Source organism: Cavia porcellus, unplaced genomic scaffold, assembly GCF_034190915.1.
Source record: "Cavia porcellus strain 051 isolate PalLab524CR breed Dunkin Hartley unplaced genomic scaffold, mCavPor4.1 scaffold_6, whole genome shotgun sequence".
Taxonomy (NCBI): domain Eukaryota; kingdom Metazoa; phylum Chordata; class Mammalia; order Rodentia; family Caviidae; genus Cavia; species Cavia porcellus.
The window spans coordinates 77,078,577-77,104,361 of NW_026947489.1; the positions used below are offsets into that span (position 1 = coordinate 77,078,577).

Consider the following 25,785-nt stretch of genomic DNA (forward strand, 5'->3'; position numbering starts at 1 on the left):
TTTGACAAATCTATTAAATGACAATTTTGCTCTCTAGCGGAGTAAGGTTCACATTTACTACAAGGCTCAAAGCCCATGAAAGGTGCGGGAGGGACATGACTCTAATTTGACCACAGCCCCTTATGTTCAACACCTTTTGGTTTTATGGGCTCCACCCCTTCCGGAGAAGTGTGCAACTCTAATTGGCTTTCTCTCCGATCCATCTGAGGATGTCGGCGCCTATTGGATCAAACGCTGAACCCGGTGGCGCACTTCCTGGTGTTGGGAACGCGGAGTGGACGTAGGTTGCCGCCATTGTGCTGTGGGAAAAGTGGCTGTGTGTGTGAGAGCTGTCAGGTGCGTGGCAGGTTTCAAAGCCCGGCTTGCGGGAGGCGTGGTTAGATTGGGATAAATTGGGGATTGGGCCAACTCAGGGCGCAAGCATTCTTAGCGGAGTGGGACTGCAGGCCGAGGGTGTCCGGATGTTTCAGTTGGGCCTTTTGTAGGCCTGAGCTTTCCCCGTTAATTTTTCTCTCTTGCCGCTAGCCCAGATTCTCCGGGCATGGCCGGAGTGTTTCCATACCGAGGGCCGGGTAACCCGGTACCCGGCCCTCTAGCCCCGTTGCCGGACTATATGTCGGAGGAGAAGCTGCAAGAGAAAGGTGAGCGAGTGGGAGCGGCGCGCGGGGACCAGAGAGGGAGGGTGTGTGCGTGCGCACAAGTGGATTTGCTTACCCACCTTTCCGCCTGTTTTGGTAGGTTCATTAGGTGTCAGCCCTACTGCATTTTTTAGTTAGTTAAAACATTTTAAGCGCCTGTCTATGCAGATATAAAACCTTATAGGGGTTGAATTTTAGTTGGGGAATACATAATGAAAATCTTAAGTAACAAAAACGTCTGATAATAAATGCAGTGAAAGGGGAATTGGCAGGGAGTGCGCTTCCCTCTTCTGCTGTGACAGGCGCTTACCCGACAGGGTGCAACGGTGGTCTTTGTGGTCTTCTAAACTGAAGTACTTTTGTAGCCCGAAAATGGCAGCAGTTGCAAGCCAAGCGCTATGCAGAAAAACGGAAGTTTGGATTTGTGGATGCTCAGAAGGAAGACATGCCTCCAGAGCATGTCAGGAAGATAATCAGAGACCATGGAGACATGACCAATAGGAAGTTTCGCCATGACAAAAGGGTCTATTTGGGGTAAGGAGCGTCCTGGAATAATATCATTTGGAATTTGATCCCTTTCCTTTCACTGTACAATAGATTGCAGTCTTAGGTGCCCTGTTATTTTGGAACAGAACACTTTTTTGATAGTCCATCTTTTTGGCTATAAGAGCAAAGGAAAAACCACCAGAATTCTGTAAAAACGTTCATATTTTCCAGTTATGCAGAGTTATGCTCTGGTTTCTGTTACCGGTTTGGGATTGGTGCTTTAGTTTGTCCTGTTGATGTTATTACATGTTCTCTAAGGCTAGATGGTGGCATGTGCCTATAGTCCCAGCACTTGGGAGACTGACGCAGGAGGATCACCGTTAGCTCAAGGTCAACCTGGGCTACCTAGGGAATTCCAGCCAGCCTGAGCTAAGTAGTGAAATCCTGCCTCAAAAAAAAAAAAAAAAAAAAAAAAAAAAGGCTGGAGATTTAGCTCAGCAGCTTAAGCACCTGCCCTGTAAGCACTAGGTTTTGAGTTCAATCCCCAGTACAAAAAATAAAAAAATAAAAAAACACCCTCTAAGCTAACAGGGTAGTGCATGCCTACCCTGTTACATATAATACATCCTAAATTTGTATCCTAAGGGTGAAGACTGGAATCCCAGCACTCAGGAGATTGAGGCAGGAGAATTGTGAGTTTAAGGCCAGGGTTGGCTACATAGCACATTCAGGACTACCCGAATGAGATCCTGACCAAAATAAATGAAGTAAATAAAATGTCTCATTGAGTAGATTATTGACTAGAATGAGATCCACAGTAGAAAACTTTTTTTTTTGTCTTTTTCGTTTTTACCCACGGTACCGGGGATCGAACTTACGACTGCCTGCTTGCAAGGCAGGTGCTTATGCTGCTGAGCTAAATCCCCAGCCCCTAGAAAACTTTTTTGTACTCTAGTTGCTTATAACTTCTTAGTAGTCAGAGCTCTGAGGTTTAGGGACTTAACTAACTTGACATCTCTGTACTACTGTTTTTCTGTGGCTCTTTGCTGGGTGAGTGTAGAAATAAATTTCTTAGCAAATTCTTGTTCCATTTGGACGCAAAAGTGTTAGCCATTTTTTTTTTTTTTTTTTTTTTTGTCTTAGACGGGATCTCGATATGCAGTTCAGGCTGGCCTTGAGCTCACTTTGTAGCCCAGGCTGGTCTGGAACTCGAAAGGATCGTCCCACCTCAGCCTCCGAGTGCTGGGATTACAGGTGTGAGCCACCACGCCCGGCTAAGTGTTAGCCATTTAATGAACTGATCAGTGCCATTCATAGAAGCAAGGCAGTCAACTTGCTTGCTTTTTCCATTTGTTTGGTTGGAGTGGGTGGGGAATGTATTGTACTAGAAACTGAACTCAGAGAGCACTGAACTATAGCCCTAGTCTATGTTGTTTTGAGATGGGTTTTTCACTGAATTGGCCAGATTGGCTTTAAGCTTGTGATCCTCTTTTCTCTGTTTCCTGAGTAGCTGGGGTTACAACTCTGTACTGTTACACAGAGCTCAAAAATACTTGAGTGTAAAAAAAAAAAAATACTTGAGTGTGATGAACATTGTTTTTGTTTTTTGGGTTTTTTTGTATGGGAAGGAGTTGAGAGGAGAGAATGTAAAGCAACCAAATCTTCAGAGGGTTAGTTATTGGTTAAGAGGGAAACAGGGCCCCTCACGAAGGACCTGTGTACTGAATTGGGGAATGTGGGTTAGAAGACATAAATTTCTGTGGAGCATGGTAACCGTGATAATTAGGTTCTCAGTATGGGACAGGTAGCAGATCACTTTGCCCTTTCTTTCTTTTTTTTTGAGACAGGGTCTCACTGTGCAGTTTAGGCTGGCCTTGAACTTATTCCGTAACCCAGGCTGGTCTCAAACTCAATGATCCTCTTGCCTCAGCCTCCGGAGTGCTGGAATTACAGGCATGTGCCACCATGCCTAGCTATCAAAATCTAGGTTTTAGGGCTGGGGATTTAGCTCAGTGGCCTAAATGCCTGCCTGGCAGGCACGAGCTCATGAGTTGGATTCCCAGTACCAAATTTTTTTTTTTTTTTTGTACTAGGGTTCAAACTCATGACTTTACACTTGCCAGGCAGGCAGTTACGCCACTGACTTAAATACCTGGCCCTGCTTTGCCATTTCTAATGATCTTCTTTCTTCCTAATGTGGCAGTGCCCTGAAGTACATGCCCCATGCAGTCCTCAAGCTTCTGGAGAACATGCCTATGCCTTGGGAGCAGATTCGGGATGTACCTGTTCTGTACCACATCACTGGAGCGATTTCTTTCGTCAATGAGATTCCCTGGGTCATTGAGCCAGTCTACATCTCCCAGTGGGGGTGAGAAGGATTGGATGTGGTGTGTGGCAGTGATGATGGTGGCTGGGGATCAGTGGATAGAAACTTGTGTGATGCCCTTCCCTTCTAGGTCAATGTGGATTATGATGCGAAGAGAAAAAAGAGACAGGAGGCATTTTAAAAGGATGCGGTTCCCCCCTTTTGATGATGAGGAACCGCCCTTGGACTATGCTGACAATATCCTAGATGTTGAGCCCCTGGAAGCCATTCAGCTAGAGCTGGACCCTGAGGAGGATGCCCCTGTACTGGACTGGTTCTATGACCACCAGCCACTGCGAGACAGCAGGAAGTGAGTAGTGGCAGGGAGGTTGTAAGGAGAGAGGTAGGTGGTATATCTTTATACCTGCCTACTGGATATGGGCCCTCTTTTCTTCCCTAGGTACGTTAATGGCTCCACTTACCAGCGTTGGCAGTTCACGTTACCTATGATGTCCACTCTCTACCGCTTAGCCAATCAGCTTCTGACAGATTTAGTGGATGACAACTATTTCTATCTGTTTGACCTAAAGGCCTTCTTTACCTCCAAGGCACTCAATATGGCCATTCCTGGAGGCCCCAAATTTGAACCTCTTGTTCGAGACATCAACCTACAGTAAGTTGGTAAAAGGGATTTCAGGGCATAGTCGGTCAAGTAAAATCTAGTTTTGATCATTAACATCCTAAATTTGTATCCTAGGGATGAAGACTGGAATGAATTCAATGATATTAACAAGATCATCATTCGGCAGCCTATTCGCACTGAGTACAAGATTGCTTTTCCTTACTTATACAACAACCTTCCACACCATGTCCACCTTACCTGGTGAGAGCTGGAACACAGCATTTGAAACGAAGGCTTGTGTTTAGGTTGGGCCAAAGCCCAGGAGAACTTTGATTGATTCTTCCTCTTTAGGTACCACACTCCCAATGTCGTGTTCATCAAAACTGAGGATCCTGACTTGCCAGCTTTCTACTTCGACCCTTTGATTAACCCGATTTCCCATAGGCATTCAGTCAAGGTGAGAGAAGTGGATACTTTTCTTTGTTTTGTGTGTGTATGGTGCTGAGGATCATTCTTGGGGCCTTGCACCAGCTAAGCAAGTGTTCTGCCATTTACACAGGAAAGACACCTGACCTCAACTTGACAGAAATTCCTTAGCTTTTCCTTTTTTTTTAATTTGGTTCAGGCTGGCTGAACTCATGATGATCCTGTTGCCTCAGCCTCCTGAGTAGGAATTATAGGTGTGTACCACCACATCCAACTGGAGAAATTTCTTTTCTTTCTTTCTTTCTTTTTTTTTTTTTTTTTTTTGGTACCAGGGATCAAGCTCACAATGTTGTGCTTGCTAAGCAGGCACTTATGTCAGCAAGCTAAATCCTCAGCTGTCCAGAAGTTTCTTGAGCTTGGTTAAAGTCTTACTAGCCAAAAATTCAGCTAGAGAAAGACATGTTTTACATCTTGTTACGTGTTCCTCTTGAATTGGGGCTAATTTGACTGAAAACAGGTTATCAGTGTACTCTTGGTTTCTGTGATTATTGTGCTTTATCATCACTCCTTTTAGGGTCTCCGTACTGCATTTCACTTTTTTTTACAAAAGCTTTATTGAGATGCAGTTAACATACTGTACAGGTCATACATTTATAGTGTATAATTTTTAGTGACTTTTTGCTTATTCTCAAGAGTTACAGAGCTGTCACTATAGGCTTTTTAAGAACATTTTCATCTGGCTGGGGATTTAGCTCAGCGGCATAAGCATCTGACTTGCAAGCAGGCAGTCGTGAGTTTGATCCCTGGTACCGATAAAAAGGAAAAAGACGAGGAAAAAAAAAAAAGAACATTGTCATCACACCAAAAGGAAACCTTTAGCAGTCACCTTCCTATTTCCCTCCATCTTCTCTTACCCTAAGCAACTACCAGTCTATCTTTTTCTATAGATTTTCCTTTTCTGGAGGTTTCATGTAATGCAGTCACACACTAAGTATTTTATTGATTGGCTTTTTAAATTTGCATAATCTTTTCAGTGTTCATCTGTGTTCCATTGTATGTTTTTTTTGTATGCTCATCAAGTTCTCTACTACAAAGCTACAACCATTATATCTATTTGTTCTTTGGTGGTTTGGTTTGGTTTGGGTTTTTTGTTTTGTTTTTTTGTATTGGGAATTGAACTCAGGACCTTGCAATTGCCAGGCAGACGCTTATGCCACTGAGCTATGTCCCTGGCCCATTTTTCTTACTGTGTTCTTTACATGAGCGTATGTTCTTCATCTCCTTCCTGAAACCCAGTTTTTGCAGTTTGGGCAGGAAGTGATTGCGGTGTTTACTTCCTGTAGTGTTGGGACTCTGGGAGACTTTTGGTAGTAAACCACTTGACATCGAAGAAAGATGCTTTCTTGGTTGGTTCTAGTTCATTCTTTATTCCCTTGGTCTCCTTTGTCCTGGCTCTTAGGACTTCTTTTGTCATGTAGCCCAGTTTCCTTGGCAAATGTAACCACTGTGTTTGGCCCTGGGGTTTCCCTCTCATCTCAAATCTGTGCTCAGTTCAGTTGGTCTTCAGTCCTTGTGGGGTTCCTTTTGCAGAGCCAGGAACCACTGCCAGATGATGACGAAGAATTCGAGCTCCCAGAGTTTGTGGAGCCCTTCCTGAAGGACACACCCCTGTACACAGACAACACGGCCAATGGCATTGCCCTGCTTTGGGCTCCACGGCCTTTCAATTTACGCTCTGGTCGCACCCGCCGGGCTCTGGACATACCCCTTGTCAAGAACTGGTAAGGCTTCTACTTAGAAGGGTAGTAATAAACGTGTAAGAGAAAAGATTCGGTCTGAGAGAGTGTGTAGCCTCATCTGGAGTATTTGGAAGGAGAGATAAGAAAAGCTGTGGTGGGCTTGTCTTCCCAGGTATCGGGAGCATTGTCCTGCTGGGCAGCCTGTGAAAGTGAGAGTCTCCTACCAGAAGCTGCTTAAGTACTACGTGCTGAATGCTCTGAAGCATCGGCCTCCTAAGGCTCAAAAGAAGAGGTAAAGTGCTCAAAAGCTGTACTTCAACTTCTGTTTCAGAAATGATTAGTAGACTCTCACTGTGTTTATTCCCACCGTAGGTATCTGTTCCGATCTTTTAAAGCTACCAAATTCTTTCAGTCCACAAAACTGGACTGGGTGGAAGTGGGACTCCAAGTTTGCCGTCAGGGTTACAACATGCTCAACCTCCTCATCCACCGTAAAAACCTCAACTACCTGCACCTGGATTATAATTTTAACCTCAAGCCTGTGAAGACCCTCACCACCAAGGTGCCTTCATTGGACTTTAGGGTTCTCCTGGGCTTAGAAATGCATGACTAGTTCCAATGTAGCCTGTGACCATTTGGGACCATTGGTCATTACTGTTCTTTGCGTTCTTGTCATCTTCAGGAAAGAAAGAAATCCCGTTTCGGGAATGCTTTCCACCTATGTCGGGAAGTCCTGCGTTTAACAAAGCTGGTTGTGGACAGTCATGTTCAGTATCGACTGGGCAATGTGGATGCCTTCCAGGTAAGGCCAGGTAACCCTTCCCTGCCCAGGTGGGAAAGCTGGGAGAAGCTTGTGCTGAGCATGGTGCTGGCCAGGCTTAGTGTAGCAGAACAATTGTGTTGCAGCTGGCAGATGGATTGCAGTATATATTTGCCCATGTGGGACAGCTGACAGGCATGTATCGATATAAGTACAAGCTGATGCGACAGATCCGCATGTGCAAGGACTTGAAGCATCTCATCTATTACCGCTTCAACACGGTAAGCCTGGTCCTCGCTGGCTTACTCTCATTTTTATGTCTAGTCAGGACTCATTCTAGGACCTGTTTGGAGAAAGGTTGTGAGTGTGTCATTATTACCTTTACTTTGTGAATCTCATTTTTGTTTGTTTGTTTGGTATCGGGGTTCAAACTCACAACCTCCTGTTTACCAGACAGGCACTTGTGCCACTGAGCTAAATCTGTGGCCCTTGTTTCTTGTTTTTGTAGTATGTGTACTGCCAAAGTAAATGTGTGTTAGTTGTTTTTTGGGGGGAGGGGTTGTGTGTGTGTACTGAGCCACAATCCTCAATCCTCAGCCTTTTTTTTTTTTTTTTTTTTTTTTGTTGTTGTTGGTTTGTTTTTTGAGACAGAATCTTGGTAAATTGCCCAAGCTGGTTTTAAGCTTTTGATTCTCCTGCCTCAGCCTCCAAGTGATGGGATTAGAGCTGTGTGCCCCATTCTTGGCTGATGCTAAGGTCCTAGATTGTTCCTTTTTTTTTTTTCACTGTCATGTATTTCTTCTGCCCTTCTGCTGCCCAGTTTTCTTTCTTTTCAAATTTCCTTCCTGATTGTGTTTTTATGATGCTGAGAACCTAACCTGGAGCTTTACATGTGAAGAGCAGGGTGCTCTTCAGTGATCCCTGTCCGTAGTCTACGTGCCTATTTTCTGTTGGACCTGAATGAGTTGCTGACTTGTGTTCTTGATGTGTGCTTGGGATTCTAGGGACCTGTGGGGAAAGGCCCCGGCTGTGGCTTCTGGGCTGCTGGTTGGCGGGTCTGGCTGTTTTTCATGCGAGGCATTACTCCTTTGCTAGAGCGATGGCTGGGCAATCTCTTGGCCCGGCAGTTTGAAGGTAGGTGATTTTCTTTATTCAACGTCTCCCATTATTTTTTTTCTTTATCTGTTCCCTACCATTGTGTGAGAACCCCACAATTCTCTTTCTTGGGCTTTTCTCTGAGGCTTGAGACTGTCATTCTTTTTTTTTTTTGCGGTACTGGGGATTAAACTCACAACCCTCATACTTGCCAGGTAGGCGTTTATGCCACTGAGCTAAATCTCTAGCCCCAAGACTGTCTTTCATTTGCAGCAGTGGAAGTTCCTCAGAAGCAGAGCTGTGACTAGTTTTGTTAGTGTTACTAGAAACTGAATCCAGGGCCTTTGCACCAGTCCCCTCCATTCCAACTTTTTTTTTTTTTTCTGAGACAGGGTCGTGATAAGTTGCTCAGTCTGGGCTTGTAATTTGTAACCCTCCTGCCTGGCCCTCCTAGATTGCTAAGATTACATGCATGTACCACTATGCTCACTGATAGCTTGTGGTTTTGCATGTGTTAGGCATATGGACATTTTGTTAATATCTACTGATACCATTTCTGGACCATTCCTTCTCTTTTAGGCCGACACTCGAAAGGGGTGGCAAAGACAGTGACAAAGCAGCGAGTGGAGTCCCATTTTGACCTTGAGCTTAGGGCAGCTGTGATGCATGACATCCTGGACATGATGCCTGAGGGGATCAAACAGAACAAGGCCCGAACAATCCTGCAGCACCTCAGTGAGGCCTGGCGCTGCTGGAAGGCCAATATTCCTTGGAAGGTAGGCTTTTCTCCAAGTCCAAGGGAGCATGGCCGTCTCTGGTTCTGAGTTAGGATTACCCTCCCACACACTTTTGGGGATTGTCTGACTTCTGTCACTTTATCATTGTGCTTTTTTTACCCTTAGGTTCCAGGACTGCCAACACCCATAGAGAACATGATCCTTCGATATGTGAAGGCCAAAGCTGACTGGTGGACCAACACTGCCCACTACAACCGAGAACGGATCCGTCGAGGAGCCACTGTGGACAAGACTGTTTGCAAAAAGAACCTTGGCCGCCTCACTCGGCTCTACTTGAAGGCAGAACAGGAGCGGCAGCACAATTACCTGAAGGTTGGCCAGAGAAGGCTGGGCTGGGTGTTGGGGGATCTGGGTGGGAGTGTGGACTACAGAGTTGGAAACATGCCTCGCCCTGGCTTTTAGTGTGGTAGGAAGCTAATTTCAAATCCACCTTGCAGGATGGGCCTTACATCACAGCAGAGGAAGCAGTGGCAGTGTATACCACCACTGTGCATTGGTTGGAAAGCCGCAGGTTCTCACCCATCCCATTCCCCCCACTGTCCTACAAGCATGACACCAAGTTGCTTATCTTGGCTTTGGAGCGACTCAAGGAAGCTTATAGGTGAGGGGTAAATGGGTTCCTGCTGGGAGGGGTGACAAGGAATGTCATCATTGTCAGTGCAAAGAAAAATTTATCCTCAGTGCTTTCTGCTTTTGGTATCCACTTGGTGTTTTCACTCAGCTTTCCCATTGCTTTGTCAGTGTGAAATCTCGGTTAAACCAGTCTCAGAGGGAGGAGCTAGGTCTGATTGAACAAGCCTATGATAACCCCCACGAGGCATTGTCCCGCATCAAGCGTCACCTCCTCACACAGAGAGCCTTTAAAGAGGTGGGTGAGACATTCCCCAAGTTTTCTTTCATGCTGTGTTATTTGTTCTGGACACCCGTAATACTGATTGGGGGATTGATGTGATTGGACTTGTTGTTCCATAGGTGGGCATTGAGTTCATGGATCTGTATAGTCACCTTGTGCCAGTATATGACGTGGAACCTCTGGAGAAGATAACTGATGCATACCTAGACCAGTACCTGTGGTACGAGGCAGACAAGCGCCGCCTTTTCCCACCCTGGATCAAGCCTGCAGACACAGAACCACCTCCACTGCTTGTTTACAAATGGTGCCAAGGTAAAACTTCTGGAATCGTCCCTGAGAAAGAGGAGGAGAAGTGAATTGATCTGTGTATCTAACTTCTCATCTGTGCGGTGTGACTGGCTCACTTTTTTGTTGTAACAAGGGCATAATATTGCTGTTAAACAGAGCTGACACAGTACTCTGGGTGAGGAAGTGGAGTGGTAGTGGGGTTGTGTTTGGAGTGTGTTAAGAGTTTCTGAAAGGGAATGTCTAAACTGCTGGGCACCTGTCTTGCCTGTTCTTCAGGCATCAATAACCTTCAGGATGTGTGGGAGACAAGTGAAGGCGAGTGCAATGTCATGCTTGAATCTCGTTTTGAGAAGATGTATGAGAAGATTGACTTAACCCTGCTGAATAGGCTACTACGACTCATCGTGGACCATAACATAGCTGACTACATGACAGCCAAGAACAATGTTGTCATCAACTATAAGGTGTGTTTAGGAGCAGGGTGGCAAGGACTCATGAGGTAGAGGGGTTGTCCAGCTGACTCAGTTAAGATTTGCTGAAGGGAGGGAGGGAGGGAGGGAGAGAGAGAGAGAGAGAGAGAGAGAGAGATGAGACCAGGAAAAGCCTGGAAGGTGGCCATGAGTTGTTAAGAGTTGCAGTTCTTTTTTTTTTCTAGGATATGAACCACACAAATTCATATGGGATCATCAGAGGCCTGCAGTTTGCCTCATTCATCGTGCAGTACTATGGCTTGGTGATGGATTTGCTGGTGTTGGGATTACACCGGGCCAGTGAGATGGCAGGGCCCCCTCAGATGCCAAATGACTTTCTTAGTTTCCAGGATATAGCCACTGAGGCTGCCCACCCCATCCGACTCTTCTGTCGATACATTGACCGCATCCATATTTTCTTCAGGTGAGTGCTCTTCCCTGCGTGATGTGGAGGCGTACAGCCTGCTCTGAGAGCAGCAGTGATGTCTTAGTTCTCGATGTGGGGCAGGAGTTTAAGTAGAGCCAAGTCTGGGGAGGGAGTTGCATCTGTGGAGCTGGGAGACCTCAGGGTCATGGTGTATTTGGGCCTCAACAGTGTGTCTTGCCTGCTGTAGGTTCACAGCAGATGAGGCTCGGGACCTGATCCAGCGCTATCTGACAGAGCATCCTGACCCTAACAATGAAAACATCGTTGGTTATAATAACAAGAAGTGCTGGCCCCGAGATGCCCGCATGCGCCTTATGAAGCATGATGTCAACCTGTGAGTCTTAAGTGGGGGTTGTAGGAGCCTCAAGGATGTCTGCTTAAGGGACCCATAGAGCAATTAGAAGGCACTTAGGAAGTTATGTCCTTAGTGGGATGTGTGTCACCTGTTAGGATATCAGTGGTCTAGCCTCTGAAAGGAGTTTTGTTTTTGTTTTGTTTTGTTTTGTTGTACCAGGGGTGAAACTCACGACCTTGCACTTGCCAAGCTGGCACGTGTGCAACTGAGCTAAACCCCTGACTGAGCCTTTATTCTTCCAAGAGACTAATGTGACCATATGTTCTCTCTTGGCAGGGGTCGGGCAGTTTTCTGGGACATCAAGAACCGCCTGCCACGATCAGTTACAACGGTTCAGTGGGAGAACAGCTTCGTGTCTGTGTATAGTAAGGACAACCCCAACTTGCTGTTCAACATGTGTGGCTTTGAGTGCCGCATCCTGCCCAAATGCCGCACCAGCTACGAGGAGTTCACCCATAAGGATGGGGTTTGGAACCTGCAGAATGAGGTACAGCCTGGGCAGGGCCCAGGAGTGGCATGACTGCCTTTCTCCGCCAGGTTAAGTGAGGGTGGAGAGTGTAGGCTTTTATTCTCCTTTTCATCTGTCGAGTCTGTTGAGGCATGTTGGTGTTGAGGTGTGCTGGTGGTCAGACTTGCTGTTGGCCCTGTGGCAGCCACAGAGGTGAGTTAACCCTGACTTTGTGGCTTAGGTCACTAAGGAGCGGACGGCCCAGTGTTTCCTGCGTGTGGACGATGAGTCAATGCAGCGCTTCCACAACCGCGTGCGGCAGATCCTCATGGCCTCTGGCTCCACCACTTTCACCAAGGTACGGAAGCCCTGCTGGCCCATCTTCCCTCCTATCCTCTCTATCTCACATCCCTTTCAGTTCTGCCCCTAGTTGGAGCTCTTTTCTTTTTTTTTTTTTTTTTTTTTGTCTTTTTCGTTTTTTTATTGGTACCAGGGATCGAACTCACGACTGCCTGCTTGCAAGGCAGGCGCTTATGCCGCTGAGCTAAACCCCCAGCCCCTGGAGCTCTTTTCTTACCAGCTTTGCCTAGTATACCAGTCTCCATGCTTTATGGGGTAGCCGGATTGATTTACATTCATCGCCTGAGAATTCCTTACAGGAACTCAGCAATCTACATCTATGGACTTACGAAGATTCTAAGTTAAGGTAAAAGCTGTGTTAAACAAAGAATTATGTAACACATTTCCACTGGTGGTGTACTTATGTAAATGCTGTTCCTGCTGGGTATCTTTATTGTCCCTTCAGTTACTTACAGAGGCCTTGTTGAAGGCACCTTAAATTAAGAAAAAAATCTTAAAATAACTTGTAACATCTCCTTTCATTCTAAATTTTTTTATCTCTTTAAATATGCAACATGGGCACAGTGCTTTATATATTTTACTTTCTTTTAGGTTTTAGAATATTTTATATATTTTAGTACAGTTTTCTGGTTTTTTTTTTTTTTTTTTGATGTTTGGTTTTCTGAGACAAAGTCTTGTTATGTAGTTCAGGCTGGCCTTGAACTCACAACAGTCTTCCTGCCTCAGCCTCTTGATTGCTGAAAGTTATAGGCATATATCACCATGCCTAACTTTTTTTTTTTTTTGAGATACCTTCTTGCTGTGGAGTCCAGGTTGGTGTTGAGTTTGCTGTGGTGCCTCGGCTGCTCCCGAATTCCAGACAGTTCTCTTGCCTTAACCTCCTGAGTATTGGAATTACAAACATGTATCCCATGCCTGGCTCAAGGATGTACTTTGCTCCTTAATATTCTTTGTCTAAGACGGGTGTAGTAGTGCCTCCCACCACTCTGGGAGGCTGAAGTAGTAGAATATCAAGTTTAAGGCCTGCCTGGGGAATTTAGTAAGACCTTGTCTCAAAAGCCCTGGGGCTATAGTTCAGGGTGAAGCCCCTGGTTCAGTCCCCAAATATCTTAGTGGGGAATTACCTAAAACTTCTCATGACACATTTTTTGGAGTGCAGTGCAAAGAAAAATAAGTTAATGCATTAGTTTGTTTTCAGTGCTTTGGGATCAAACTGAGGGCCTCATATATGTTAGGCAAGTGCTTTACCACTGAGCTATGCCTCAAGCCCAAAGTTTGTCTTCTTAGAGTGGTTTTTCCCCCAGAAAAGGAGAAACCAAGGTTTAGACAACAGGCAATAAAACTCATAAAAACTCACGGTTGGTGGCTATGTTTTAGACATTGTGCACATGCTAGATGTAAGACTGAGTCCTTAACCAATGAGCTCACAATCTGGCTGGAGATACAGATAATTATCAGAGAACTATAATGGGAAACAGTATTTATAAAGCCATATAAAATGAAATCTGTGAGAATACTAGATTCAGTCTGGAGAGTCTACTCTAAAATCTAGAGGTAAGGAGAAGGGAGCAGGAATTGATAATTAGGTGAATCCTGCAGAATTTTGTTTTTGTGGGATGGCAGTTTGGCCAGGGAAAGGGAAAAAGTAAAAAAAATGACTTGCAGAGTTTAATATAGGTAACTGAATGGTTTCCAGTCATCAGTGAGGAAAAGAGAAGGAACTTTTTTCTCTCTTCTTATTTTTTCCTTGAGACAGGGTCTCACTGTGCAGTTCAGGCTGGCCTTGACTCACTGTGTAGGCCTGGCTGGTCTCAAACTTGCAGCAAGCCTGTCTCAGCCTCCCAAGTGCTGAGATTACAGACGTGTGCCACCATGCCTGGCTTCCACGACGCCTGGCTTTTGTGTTTTTTTTGAGACAGGGACTCACTATGTAGTTCAGGCTGGCTTCAAACTTGCAGTGATCCTCTTGCCTCAGCCTCTCAGGTGTTGCCATGTACCATCATGCTTGAGCTGTTTTTACTTGCTTGCTCACTTCTCTCTTTTCTTCCTTTTATTCATTCATTTATCATTTGCTTTCTTTTGAAACAGTCTCCATATATTGACCTGGCTGGTCCTAAACTCCTGGGCTCAAGCAGTTCTTCCCCCTTGGCCACTGGAGTAGCTAGGACCACGAGTATGTGTGGCTCTGCCCAACTTGTCCTTTTGTTTTTAAGGGCTGGAGGTTGGACCTAGGCCCTTAAACATACTAGATAAGTGCTCTTCACCTCTGAGCTATGTTCTCAGTCCTGAAGAGCAGGTTTAAGAGGGACAGAAAGTAAACTCAAGATCTATAAAGTTGGGAGTTTATGAGAATGTCCAAATGGAGTTGTGCAGCAGTTATTTACTTATATTCAACTCTGGGACACAGACGTATATACCTTGTGTGTATACACATTTGAAACTTGGTAAAGCTGGGTGAAGACACAGATTTAGGAATTGTTTGACCTAAAGCCTGACAGCCTAAGTGAACAAGATAACCAGAGAGAATGTAGAGAGATGAACAGAGGTCAGATGAGGATAGAGTTACACCCAGAAGCGCTGTGGTCAGGCCCTGTGGGAGAGTGGTGGACATAGGAGAAAAGCTGGTAAGACTTGAGTGTTCAAAACTGGAGTAGCTGCTTAACAGCATTGGTTTCCTAAGAGCATTTTAGTTAGATAACAGCTGAAAAGTATCCATTGAACTTGGCAGTTAGGACGTCATTGGTGACCTTAGGGCTGTTCAGAAATAGTGGGGATGGAAGCCAGATGGCAGGGGGTGAGGTTTTATGGGAAATGAGTGGATACGCAGAGGTTGGCCATTTGCCAGAGATGGAGTTAAAACATTGGATGCCGCCTAGAGGAAGCTGTAGGTCAGGGCGCGTGTTTTGAATGGGGGCAAGCAGGAAAGCAGTCTGCATAGATGTGACTATAGCTGAGGTAGCTTAGTGCAAAGTTAAAACAGGATCTTGGAGTTTTCTGTTTAGCTTGGGAGGTGCACAGTGGACTTGAGGGCAGTTGTCTTAAGTTACTTTATGCTCGTCACTGAGACCAAATACCTGATGCCCAAGTTGGGAAAGGAAAGGTTTATTTCTTACAGTTTTTAGAGGTTTCAGTCCACACTCAGTTGGCTCACAGGCAGGCCAGCATGGCTGGGTCGCCTTTCATGGCGGCTGCAAACAGCAAGCCCTAACCAGCAAAGAGCAAGACACACCTTCTTCTGCCATTACATCACATCCTGGCTCCACCCCTATGTGGGTGGAGCACTGACACCATCAATCCAAGCACTAGACAATGAACCAATTACAAATACACAATGCAAACTCATGAGGCCTGGGGAACACAGACATAAACCGTGACAACAATGATATAGTATGATAGGATTATTTAAGCAACAGGCTGGGCATGCCTGTAATCCCAGCATTTGGGAGGCTGAGACAGGAGAGTTGCCATGACTTCAGGCTTGCCTGAGTTACATAGTAAGTTCAAGGCCAGCCTGAACTACATAGCAAGACCCTGTCTCAAAAAAGCCAAGAAAGAAAGAAACAGAGCAATTGGCAAGTATGTTTAGGGCTGGTGGGTTTTAAGAAACTGAGGGCAACCATGAGTGGGTATTTGTTCTTCCCAGAAGCACTTAGCTACTCAGTGATGGGATAAAGAAAGCAGATGGATTTTTTGATGGCTTAGGAGTGATTTTATTAGAACGCTGTTGGGGGGAGGTAGGGGTTTGAATACAGAGGAACTAAGAGTGCTGGGCATCTTGGAGATCCTGAGGGGCTGATACATAAGGAGGCAGCTGACCAGTGGTTAAAGCACTGGATCAGCAGTCAGACTGGGTTCACATCACAGCTCTGATATGTCCCAAGTTGAAAGCTTGGGAAAGTCACACTCCTTTGGAATCTGTTCCTTCATGTAATAAATAGAGATAATGATACTGCCTAGCTCAGCTTTTGTGAGAAGTAAATGAAATACTATGTAGTCTGACGAAACGGCACACACCTACAATTCCAGCACTTGAAAGTCTGTGGCAAGATGATCGAAAGTATAGGGCCAGCATGAGCTCCTGTGTCATAAAGAGAAAGAATCCATATAGTAAGCCAGTTAACATTTGCTTTCATTAATTAGAAGGATTAGAGATTATGCTGAAAGTACAATATTGGAAGGAGGTCATAAGTGGCTTAAGATAAAGTGGTTTATGTCATGAAGTAGCTTAGTCATTCAGAGTTGATAGAAAGTCGCCAATAGGGGTAGAGGTTGTTGAACCTTATGGCTCTTACTCTGTGTGCAACTTTTGTTCCCTTTCAACTTCCTTAAAACTATTATCTGTCCCTGTCACCTTGCCTGCTGCTACCACTCTTTGGGGATGTACTATAGAACAACTGAATCTTGGAAGTATGACCCTTCAGTCCTATTAATAACTGTGAAATAAGGCTGGAAAATTATATGGACTTCTTTTTCTTTTGTGACTTTAATTTTTTTTTTTTTAATAACATTTTGAGATAGGGTCTTGCTAAGATGCCCAGGCAGGGTTTCAAATTTGAATCCTCTTGCCTCAGCATCCCAGAGTGCTGAGATTATATTGTGCCTGTTCTTGGTTTTAAACAGACTTTGACAAGAACCAAGAATGACAGAAGGAATTGAACCAGGCCTTTGTGCATGGTGGGCAAACACCCTACTGCTGAACTACAGCTTCAGTACTTTTTTTATTTTAAGACAAGAGCTTCCTAAATTGCACAGGCTGGCCTCAAATTTGTAATCCTGCTGCCTCAACCTCCTGAGCAACTGCAATTGTAAGCATGCACCACTGTGCCAGCAGTATGTGCATGTTTGTTTGTTTCAGGATCTTGCTTATAATTAGGCCAGCAACTACTTTATGTTGCTCAACCTTTCAGGCCCCTTGCATACTGCCTTATTTCTTAAGGAACATAAAATATTTATTTTCCCTAGGGAAACTTGTGATTTTGAGGAAGAACATTGGTGACTTTTAAACCTAGGATCTTGCTCATGCCAAGCATGAGCTATACCCCTGAGGTACACTCTGCCCACCCCTGGAGTAGGAAACTATTTAAGAGCCAATTAAAATATGAAACAAACAGTTTTCTGGTGGTGTTTTTTGAGATAGGATCTCATGTAGCCCAGCTTGGGAATCCTGCTTCAGTCTCCAGAGTGCTAAGATTATAGGTGTATATATGCCACCCCTCCACTTCAGATAAGTTTTTGTTTTGGGGGGTGGTTTTTGTTGTTGTTTTGAGACAGGCTGGCTTTGAACTCACTTTGTAGCCCAGGCTGGTCTCAAACTCACAATGAATCTCCCACCTCAGCCTCCTGAGTGCTAGGTAGGTAATAGGCATGTGCCACCGTGCGCAGCTGGGTTATTTTTAATGTGCTTTATGATTGAAATCTCAACCATAAAAAGAAATCTAAACTATTTTTGCTGTGTGTCCCCAATATAGTTTAATGCTAAAGAGTAATCATAGCTCAGGGGAAAGATAAAAAATTCTTGTTAAGCAGTCTTCATACTATATACATTTTTCCTCCTGACCACAATTTTTGAACACTTGACTCTTTATGTTTATATTGGCAAAAAGTTGGATATTTAGGAAAATAAGTTTACAGATTGCACAAATAGTATATTATGTTCACTTTAGCAACAGATTGGAGGGCAGATTGAAGAGGTTAGGGGTGAAGTATATAGGTCTGAATTCATAGAAAAATGCTGAAGTTGTTAGAGAATAAGTAAGCATAAATAATTCATTTGGATTGTGTTTTATTGTTGGTGTTTAAGTTTATCACAGGCATGCAGTTTGTGGCTTTTCCATTTCTGCTAGCTTTGCCCCCTATTTTGCAGTATTGGGGATTGAACTCATGGCCTCACATGTGCTAAGCGCTCTACCACTGGGCTATTGTATTGCCTTCATTTCTTTATATAGAGACATTTTCCCCAGTACTGGGGATGGAACCCCAACTACCTTACCAGCTCTTTTCATTTTTTATTTTGAGACAGAGTTTTGGGGAGTTATCCAGGCAGGATTTGAACTTGTGGTTTTCTTGTCTCAGCCTCCAGCAGTGCTGGATTTATAGGTGTGTACCACTATATCCAGCTAGAAAATACTGGTTTGTTTGTTAGGAGACAAAGTCTCATCTGTAGTTCAGGCTGACTTTGAACTGACGATCCCATGCTGTCCTTAAATTTATGGTAGTCGTTCTGCATCGGTCTCCCCAGTGCATGTACCACACATCTGGTGGAAATACTTTCCTTTCTTGGTGGTGATGGTCTTGGGGATTGAATTTGGAGCCTTGTGTATGCTAGGCAAACACTCTACCACTGAGTACATCCTCAGCCCAAAAATAAAAATTTTAAAGTTTAGAAATTCTACGCTTACAGGAAGCCTCAATTTCCAGTGCCCTTATAAAGCAATATTAAAAATAGACATAGAAACCAGGCAGAGTGGCAAATGCCTGTAATCCTAGCATTTGGGAGGCTGAGGCAAGAGGATCTTTGAAACCATCCTGGACTACAAAGTGAGTTTAAGGCCAACCTGAACTGCATAGCAAGACCCTGTCTTTTTTTTTTTTTTTTTTTTTTCCAATTGGTATCAGGGATCAAACTCATGACTGCGTGCTTGCAAGGCAGGTACATATGCCGTTGAGCTAAATCCCCAGCTCCAAGACCCTGTCTTAAAAAGACAAACAGACATGGAAAGTGTAAAATACAAATTTGCTTTTGTTTTGTCTTAATAGCTTGCTGCTAATTATGTTCTAAGTAGTGGAAGTTTCTTGATATTTTTACCTTTTTATAGTTTTGTTTTTTTGGTTAAGGTAAGTAAATCAGACACACGTGTTTAAATACTGCATTGTTTCTCTCGTATGAGAAACCAAAAGTAAATAAGGACCAAAATGTTTTTTGAGAGACAGGCCCTCACTATGTAGTTCAGGCTGGCCTTGAACTTACTATGTAGCCCACGATGGCCTCATACTTGTGGCAATCCTTCTGCCTGGGCCTCCCAAATCCTGGGATTACAGGTTAAGTTTCATGTAGGAACAGAGGTGTCCTATATTGTTAAAATTTGATTTTTGCTGGGCGAGGTACATCATGTCTGTAATCCTCACACTCTGAGTGTTTGAGGCCAACCTGAGCTACATAGTTCAAATTCAGTCTACAGAAAGAAAAGTAAGAAGAAATATTGAACTTATTGGGAATTCGTACTCCCTTGCCTTGAGGAATAAAGTACTGACAACAATAAAGCACTGACAAGGAGTGTTGTTTTGATTCAAATCATGCGGCTGGCAATTTAAGAGCCAGTATAGTGAGAGAATTCACTAACCGTGCAGGGAGTTGTCCAACTGGTGTCGTCTTGTACCATACATCTGTCCCATCCTATCCTGGCCCTTCTACAGGTGCTACCTTGATTGTCTTGCCTTGAGGTTATTTCTCTTCACTTGTTTCAGTACTGTTTGCTCAAGGCAAATTCATTCTCTCCCTCCCTCTCTCCCCCTCTCCCAGCTTGCCTGGTTCCCTTCCTTCCTGTGTTTCTTTTTCTCTTAGCCTCCCAAACTTAGGCCCTTGAACAGGTTTCTGTGATGATTCCAGCCAACGTGATCCTTCACTGTAACAACCTTAAAGTCTTCACTGTTGGGGCCAGGAATTTAGTTCAGTGGCTCAAGTGCTTGCATGCTAAACATAAGGTTATGAGTTTGATTCCAGGTACCAAAAAAAAAATTCTTCATTGTATCATTTGGTATTTTATGGTTTGCTATGTTTTTAAATTATTTTTTCAAAGATTCAGCTTTTGAGGGGCTGGGGATTTAGCTCAGCAGCACAAGCACCTGCCTTGCAAGCAGGCAGTCATGAGTTCCATCTCCAGTACCGATAAAAAGGAAAAAGACAAAAAAAAAAAAGATTCAGCTTTTGTTTCATCGATTATTTTTCCCCTCTTATAATGTCCTTACTTTTGATTGTGTTCTTCAGATTTAATTGCTTTTATTATCTAGTTCATTGTAATACACAATTAGATGTTCAGTTTCAGATGTTTCTTTTTCTAATAGCAGTACTGGGAATTGAACCTGGGATCTGGCACATAGTAGAGAAGGACTCAGGTGCTGAGTTGCATGAGTTCCATCTCCTCACCTCCACTGCCTCTTTTTTTGAGATGAAGTTTCACTAAATTTCAGGGATCCACCACCATGCCTGCCTCGGTTCTTTTTTAAATAGAAATCTAGTTACTGTCTTCAAATTTTAATATAGTATTTTTATTTTTATTCAGTTAAATTTTTTTGATTTCTTATGAGTTCTTACTTCCCCTATAGATTATTTAGAAATATGCTAGTTTTTAGATATTTGAAGAGTTTTATTATTGGTTTCTAGTTTAATTCCATTATTATCAGGGAACATACTTGGTATGATCTTCATTTGTTTAAAACATTGGCACGGGGCTAGTAGCTCAGCAGCACATACCTGCCTGGCAAGCACAAGGTCCTGAGTTTGATGTCCAGTACCAAAAGAACCTCCCAAAATAAAACACACTGGCACTTATTTTATGGCTTAGCACCATGTGGGATGTGTGCTGCAGTGAGCATACAGAGCCCTCTCTCTGATGTGTCAGGAGTTGTATGATTTGTTTTTTTCTAAACTAAAATTTTAAGCTGGGCATGGTGGTGTACATTTGGAAGGCTGAGGCAGGAGGATTGTTGTGAGTTCCAGACTAGCCTGGGCTAGAGTGAGCTCAAGGCTAGCCTGAATAGCATGGCAGACCCTGTCTCAAAAAGACAATAAAGAAATAAATTAAATCCAATTAAATTAAGCCTTAGTATTCAGATTTCAATTGCAGTGTCGATACTTTGTGATTAATAAGTGGTTTTGGGTTGCAGTTTGAGTACTCTGGGCTCTGAAAGGTTCACTGGCCAGGTATGTATCACCTGTCCCTAGCATATTTGCAAAGAACCTGGGGCTGAAATGCCACTCAGCGATAGAAGACTTGTCTATGTGCACAAGACCTTCTGTTCAATCCTAGCACTGCAGTAAAGGAAAGAACAGTCTGTCTGCTGCTGTGGTTGGGTAATAATTTATGTTTCACTTAGGTCCAGTAAGTTGATTGCTGACATTGTTCAAGTCTTCAGTATGCTTAGTAATTTTGTATTGGTTCACTTTTATCAGTTACTGAGAGAGGAATATTGGAAATCCCCAACTGCGATTGTGGATTCATTTCCTTTTTCAAGTCCATCTTCTCTTCTTATCGTCTGTTTTGCTTCTGGGTCTGTTTCTGTCATTTTTCTCATTTATTGGCAGTTTATTACTACTTTATACGCATGGAAATTTTTTATTGGCTGCTCAGAATAGTGAATTTTATTGTGGTTGATTGCTTGATTTTTGTTCCCTTGAAGATGGGTGCATTAAAAAATAAATAAAGATGGGTGCATTGTGTGTTAGTTTGATGCTGTTGAGTCCTGCTTGTGGCAGATCCAGAGCGTCTGTTTTATAGCCATTTTGTGGCCTTTCTGGGTCCCCTCCCTGGTTCTCATCTATTCCAAGCTCTCTACTTTGCTAGTGGGATCAGAAACTCTCCCTAACCTTGCATGAACTATGGAACTTTTCAGCCTGTTGTTTTCCAGGAGCTCTTTTCTGGCCTCGGGAAGTTGTCCTACATACAGAATGGTACTCAGCCACAAGCTTGAGGGAATCCCTTTGTAGATCCCCAGTGGTCTCTGTGCACATTCCTTCTCTCCAGTACTCTGTCCCCCAAGTTCCAGCTGCCTCTCAAACCACAGTTGAAGTCTTTCCTATCAGCGAGATTTCTGAACTCATTTTATTGTCTCCATGTCCATGTTGCAGCTTGGAAAGTGCCTCAAAGCCGCGCCTTGGGCGATTAGAGGGCTCAATTCGCCTCCCTTTTCTCAGGGGTGCTTGTCTGTGCTGCCTCTTGCTGTTGAAAAGGCCTGTTTGAAAGGCCCCATTCAGTTTTCTAGTTGTAACGGAGTTAGTTTCTGTGACTCTGTTAGTGTTTATTCCTCCCATTAGTTTTTTTTTTTTTTTTTTAAAGTAGAGTTCATATTAGGACTTCCATTAGTTTTTAATGTTTTGTTTTTTGAGACTGGGTCTCAGGTTGTAGTGCCGGCTGGCCTTGAACTCTCAGCAATCCTGTCTCTGCCTCCCAAGCACTGTCACCATGCCCAGCTAGCTTTAAATAGTTTTGTTCATCATTCCTTGCCATCCCTGGGATTACTGTATTTGGTGTTATTCTAACAGTGTTTATGTTGATTCAATTTATTTTTTAATTGAAATATTCACATACTGTAAAATTCACAGAATTTTAAGCTATGCAATTTAGCAATTACTAGTATTTTCATAAGTTGTACAACTGTTCCTACCGTACAGTTTCTTATTTTCATCATCTCCATAACAAATTCCCATTAACATTTTGCCGTCCGTCACCTTCTAGTCCTTGCCACTTACTGCCTGTTTTGTATGGTTTCTTTTTTCTTTTCTTTTAAGCAAAATGTGACCCTACCATAGCATGTATTAGTGTTTCAGTCCTTTTTCATGGATTAGCATATTTGTTTACCTTTTTAAAGTTTATGTAAATTTGACTCCCCCTCCCGCTACTCTTTGGCCATTATGAATAACAGTATTTTGCAGACTTGTAGGTTTTTGTGTAGGTACAATGTTTCAAGTTCTCGTGGACATATGCCTGACAGTAGAATTGCTGGGTCCCATGCTATCTAATCTTGTGAGGGACTGCCAGCTTCCCTGGCATTTGTACTCTTTTATAGCCTCACCAAGAGTATACGAGAGCTCAGTTTTTGTTGTATGCTTGCTAGTGTTTGTTGTCTCTTTTGATTATGTCTGTCCCGGTGGGATGAAGTGTTGCCTCATTGTGGTTTTCATTTATATTTCCCAATTGACTAATGATGTTGAGCTCAACTTGTTCTTGTGTACTAAGAATGTAACTGACGAGGGGCTGGGGATTTAGCTCAGCGGCATAAGCGCCTGCTTACAAGCAAGCAGGCAGTCATGAGTTTGACCCCCAGTACCGATAAAAAAGAAAAAGACAAAAAAAAAAAAAGCTTCTCCAAGAATGTAACTGACGGAATCCAGTAGTCCATAGTACTCACCCTCCACCCACATGGCTCATCTGGAATTCACTCTTTTTCCACTAATTTTAGATTGTGAATAAGTGGAATACAGCTCTAATTGGCCTCATGACATACTTTCGGGAGGCTGTGGTGAATACCCAGGAACTCTTGGACTTACTAGTAAAGTGTGAGAACAAGATCCAGACACGTATCAAGATTGGACTCAACTCCAAGATGCCAAGTCGGTTCCCCCCTGTTGTGTTCTACACCCCCAAGGAATTGGGTGGACTCGGCATGCTTTCAATGGGCCATGTGCTCATCCCCCAGTCTGACCTCAGGTAGGGCTGAGTTGCAGATCTTTAGTGCTAGACTCTTACTTAGACCCTAATGGGTAGGAGTGTCTCTTTACTTAAAGACTACATTTATCTCTAATCTTGGTGGCCCAAAACAGGTGGTCTAAGCAGACTGATGTGGGTATCACACACTTTCGCTCAGGAATGAGCCATGAAGAAGACCAGCTGATCCCCAACTTATACCGTTACATACAGCCCTGGGAGAGTGAGTTCATTGATTCTCAGCGGGTCTGGGCTGAGTATGCACTCAAGAGACAAGAGGCCATCGCTCAGAACAGGTGGGAACCCAGAGGGCGTGCCATTCCTCGGGGGAGTGGAGGTGGACTTTGAGTCTTGTGTGGTGGTTTTGGGCAGAACAGGCCATGCTCTTAGAGGGGTAAGAACATAGGCACCTTTGTTCTTCAGGGAATACTGAACTCTTTGCATGTGAAAGTACTTAGACTTTAATGTTATTTTCTTGGTCAGACGACTGACTTTAGAAGATCTAGAAGACTCATGGGATCGTGGCATTCCTCGGATTAATACTCTTTTCCAGAAGGACCGGCACACGTTGGCTTATGATAAGGGCTGGCGTGTCCGAACTGACTTTAAACAGTATCAGGTATGTGGAGAGGATTGCATCAGGAGAACTGATAGCCATCTTGGGAACTTCAGGAAGTAGGCACCAGAATTCTGACCATAATTGCCTTCTAATCTAGGTTTTAAAGCAGAACCCTTTCTGGTGGACACACCAGCGGCATGATGGGAAGCTCTGGAATCTAAACAACTATCGCACAGATATGATCCAGGCGCTGGGTGGTGTGGAAGGCATACTGGAACACACACTCTTCAAAGGCACTTACTTCCCCACCTGGGAGGGTCTTTTCTGGTAAGGACTCTCTGTTTTCACTGGGACTATCACAACCCTCTGAGCTCATCCCTTCTGACTTTTGTGGTCTAGTATAGTGTTTCCTAGACTGTCACCCCCTGGATGGAGGTCACTTCACTTGGTTCTTCTGCTTCTTAGGGAGAAGGCCAGTGGCTTTGAAGAATCTATGAAATGGAAAAAGCTAACTAATGCACAGCGATCAGGATTGAACCAGATTCCCAATCGTAGATTCACTCTCTGGTGGTCCCCAACCATTAACCGAGCCAACGTGAGTATGATTGTGAAACAAGGAGATGAAAACTAAACACCAGTGTTTGCACAGTTGTGATTACTCTTGAGAACCAGATGCTGTTGATCTGTGCTGTCACATTCTCTCTTCCTTGCAGGTGTATGTGGGCTTCCAGGTACAGCTGGATCTGACAGGTATCTTCATGCATGGCAAGATCCCCACCCTGAAGATTTCTCTCATCCAGATCTTCCGAGCTCACTTGTGGCAGAAGATCCACGAGAGCATCGTTATGGACTTGTGTCAGGTGGGCTGGAATTGGGGATGAAGGTGACAGAGTCAGGTCAGCTTGCTCGTTTGTGTATGGGGAATTCTTCAGTAAGCTATGCGGATGAGCTCTTATTGCCTTGTTACCTTTATGTTCAATTCTACCAATGCAGTGTAGGTAAACTTTCAAATTTATAACCTTTCTTCTTTCTCTTTCAGGTGTTTGACCAGGAACTAGATGCACTGGAAATTGAGACAGTACAAAAGGAGACAATCCATCCTAGAAAGTCCTATAAGATGAACTCTTCCTGTGCAGATATACTGCTCTTTGCCTCCTATAAATGGAATGTTTCCAGGCCCTCACTGCTGGCAGACTCCAAGTAAGTGTTTTATGAATTATTGGGGAGCCAAGAAACTTAGTGTTACTTTTTTTCTAGCATTACTACTTTAAGGATTGTCCTTGTCTTCTTTTCTTTCAAACTTGGAGCCCATCAACACCTTTTAAGTTAGATTGCCGATTCTTTGGAATATTACTGTTCTGCACAGGCAAAAGGAATTGATGGTTTGGGGATTTGTATATAATGGTTCTCATGGTTCTGGGGACCTGGGTTGTAACTACGACTTCATGGAAGTTCAATGTGTCTCCACCTTTAGGGATGTGATGGATAGCACTACCACTCAGAAATACTGGATTGACATCCAGTTGCGCTGGGGAGACTATGATTCGCACGACATTGAGCGTTACGCCCGGGCCAAATTCCTGGACTACACCACAGACAACATGAGTATCTATCCTTCACCCACTGGTGTGCTCATCGCCATTGACCTGGCTTACAACCTGCACAGGTAAGCTAGGGCTCAGAAGCTTTTCTGCCTTTAGCTTCATTCTTTAATGTAGATAAGTGTTCTAGTTTGCC

At 43.9% G+C, this 25,785-nt stretch overlaps 1 protein-coding gene across 2 annotated transcripts in view; it reads left to right on the plus strand.

Annotated features, from left to right (window-relative positions):
• Nucleotides 1-246: 246 nt before the first annotated feature.
• The window catches only part of Prpf8 (pre-mRNA processing factor 8), a 34,353-nt gene continuing 8,814 nt past the window's right edge, over nucleotides 247-25,785 (plus strand). The window contains exons 1-32 of one of the 2 annotated variants that reach the window (XM_005003549.4): nucleotides 247-336; nucleotides 526-641; nucleotides 1,004-1,172; nucleotides 3,328-3,492; nucleotides 3,581-3,799; nucleotides 3,890-4,102; nucleotides 4,187-4,312; nucleotides 4,403-4,508; nucleotides 6,068-6,258; nucleotides 6,389-6,508; nucleotides 6,589-6,778; nucleotides 6,899-7,018; nucleotides 7,123-7,257; nucleotides 7,981-8,110; nucleotides 8,651-8,847; nucleotides 8,974-9,180; nucleotides 9,306-9,469; nucleotides 9,610-9,736; nucleotides 9,841-10,033; nucleotides 10,286-10,473; nucleotides 10,665-10,903; nucleotides 11,094-11,240; nucleotides 11,538-11,748; nucleotides 11,951-12,067; nucleotides 23,245-23,492; nucleotides 23,606-23,785; nucleotides 23,973-24,108; nucleotides 24,206-24,375; nucleotides 24,514-24,643; nucleotides 24,762-24,908; nucleotides 25,088-25,248; nucleotides 25,523-25,714. In XM_005003549.4, the coding sequence (XP_005003606.1) occupies nucleotides 542-641; nucleotides 1,004-1,172; nucleotides 3,328-3,492; nucleotides 3,581-3,799; nucleotides 3,890-4,102; nucleotides 4,187-4,312; nucleotides 4,403-4,508; nucleotides 6,068-6,258; nucleotides 6,389-6,508; nucleotides 6,589-6,778; nucleotides 6,899-7,018; nucleotides 7,123-7,257; nucleotides 7,981-8,110; nucleotides 8,651-8,847; nucleotides 8,974-9,180; nucleotides 9,306-9,469; nucleotides 9,610-9,736; nucleotides 9,841-10,033; nucleotides 10,286-10,473; nucleotides 10,665-10,903; nucleotides 11,094-11,240; nucleotides 11,538-11,748; nucleotides 11,951-12,067; nucleotides 23,245-23,492; nucleotides 23,606-23,785; nucleotides 23,973-24,108; nucleotides 24,206-24,375; nucleotides 24,514-24,643; nucleotides 24,762-24,908; nucleotides 25,088-25,248; nucleotides 25,523-25,714 (5,138 nt within the window). In that variant the 5' untranslated portion in view covers nucleotides 247-336; nucleotides 526-541. The remainder of the gene's footprint in view (nucleotides 337-525; nucleotides 642-1,003; nucleotides 1,173-3,327; nucleotides 3,493-3,580; nucleotides 3,800-3,889; nucleotides 4,103-4,186; nucleotides 4,313-4,402; nucleotides 4,509-6,067; nucleotides 6,259-6,388; nucleotides 6,509-6,588; nucleotides 6,779-6,898; nucleotides 7,019-7,122; nucleotides 7,258-7,980; nucleotides 8,111-8,650; nucleotides 8,848-8,973; nucleotides 9,181-9,305; nucleotides 9,470-9,609; nucleotides 9,737-9,840; nucleotides 10,034-10,285; nucleotides 10,474-10,664; nucleotides 10,904-11,093; nucleotides 11,241-11,537; nucleotides 11,749-11,950; nucleotides 12,068-23,244; nucleotides 23,493-23,605; nucleotides 23,786-23,972; nucleotides 24,109-24,205; nucleotides 24,376-24,513; nucleotides 24,644-24,761; nucleotides 24,909-25,087; nucleotides 25,249-25,522; nucleotides 25,715-25,785) is intronic. The other variant, XM_003469679.5, reaches the window with a different exon arrangement.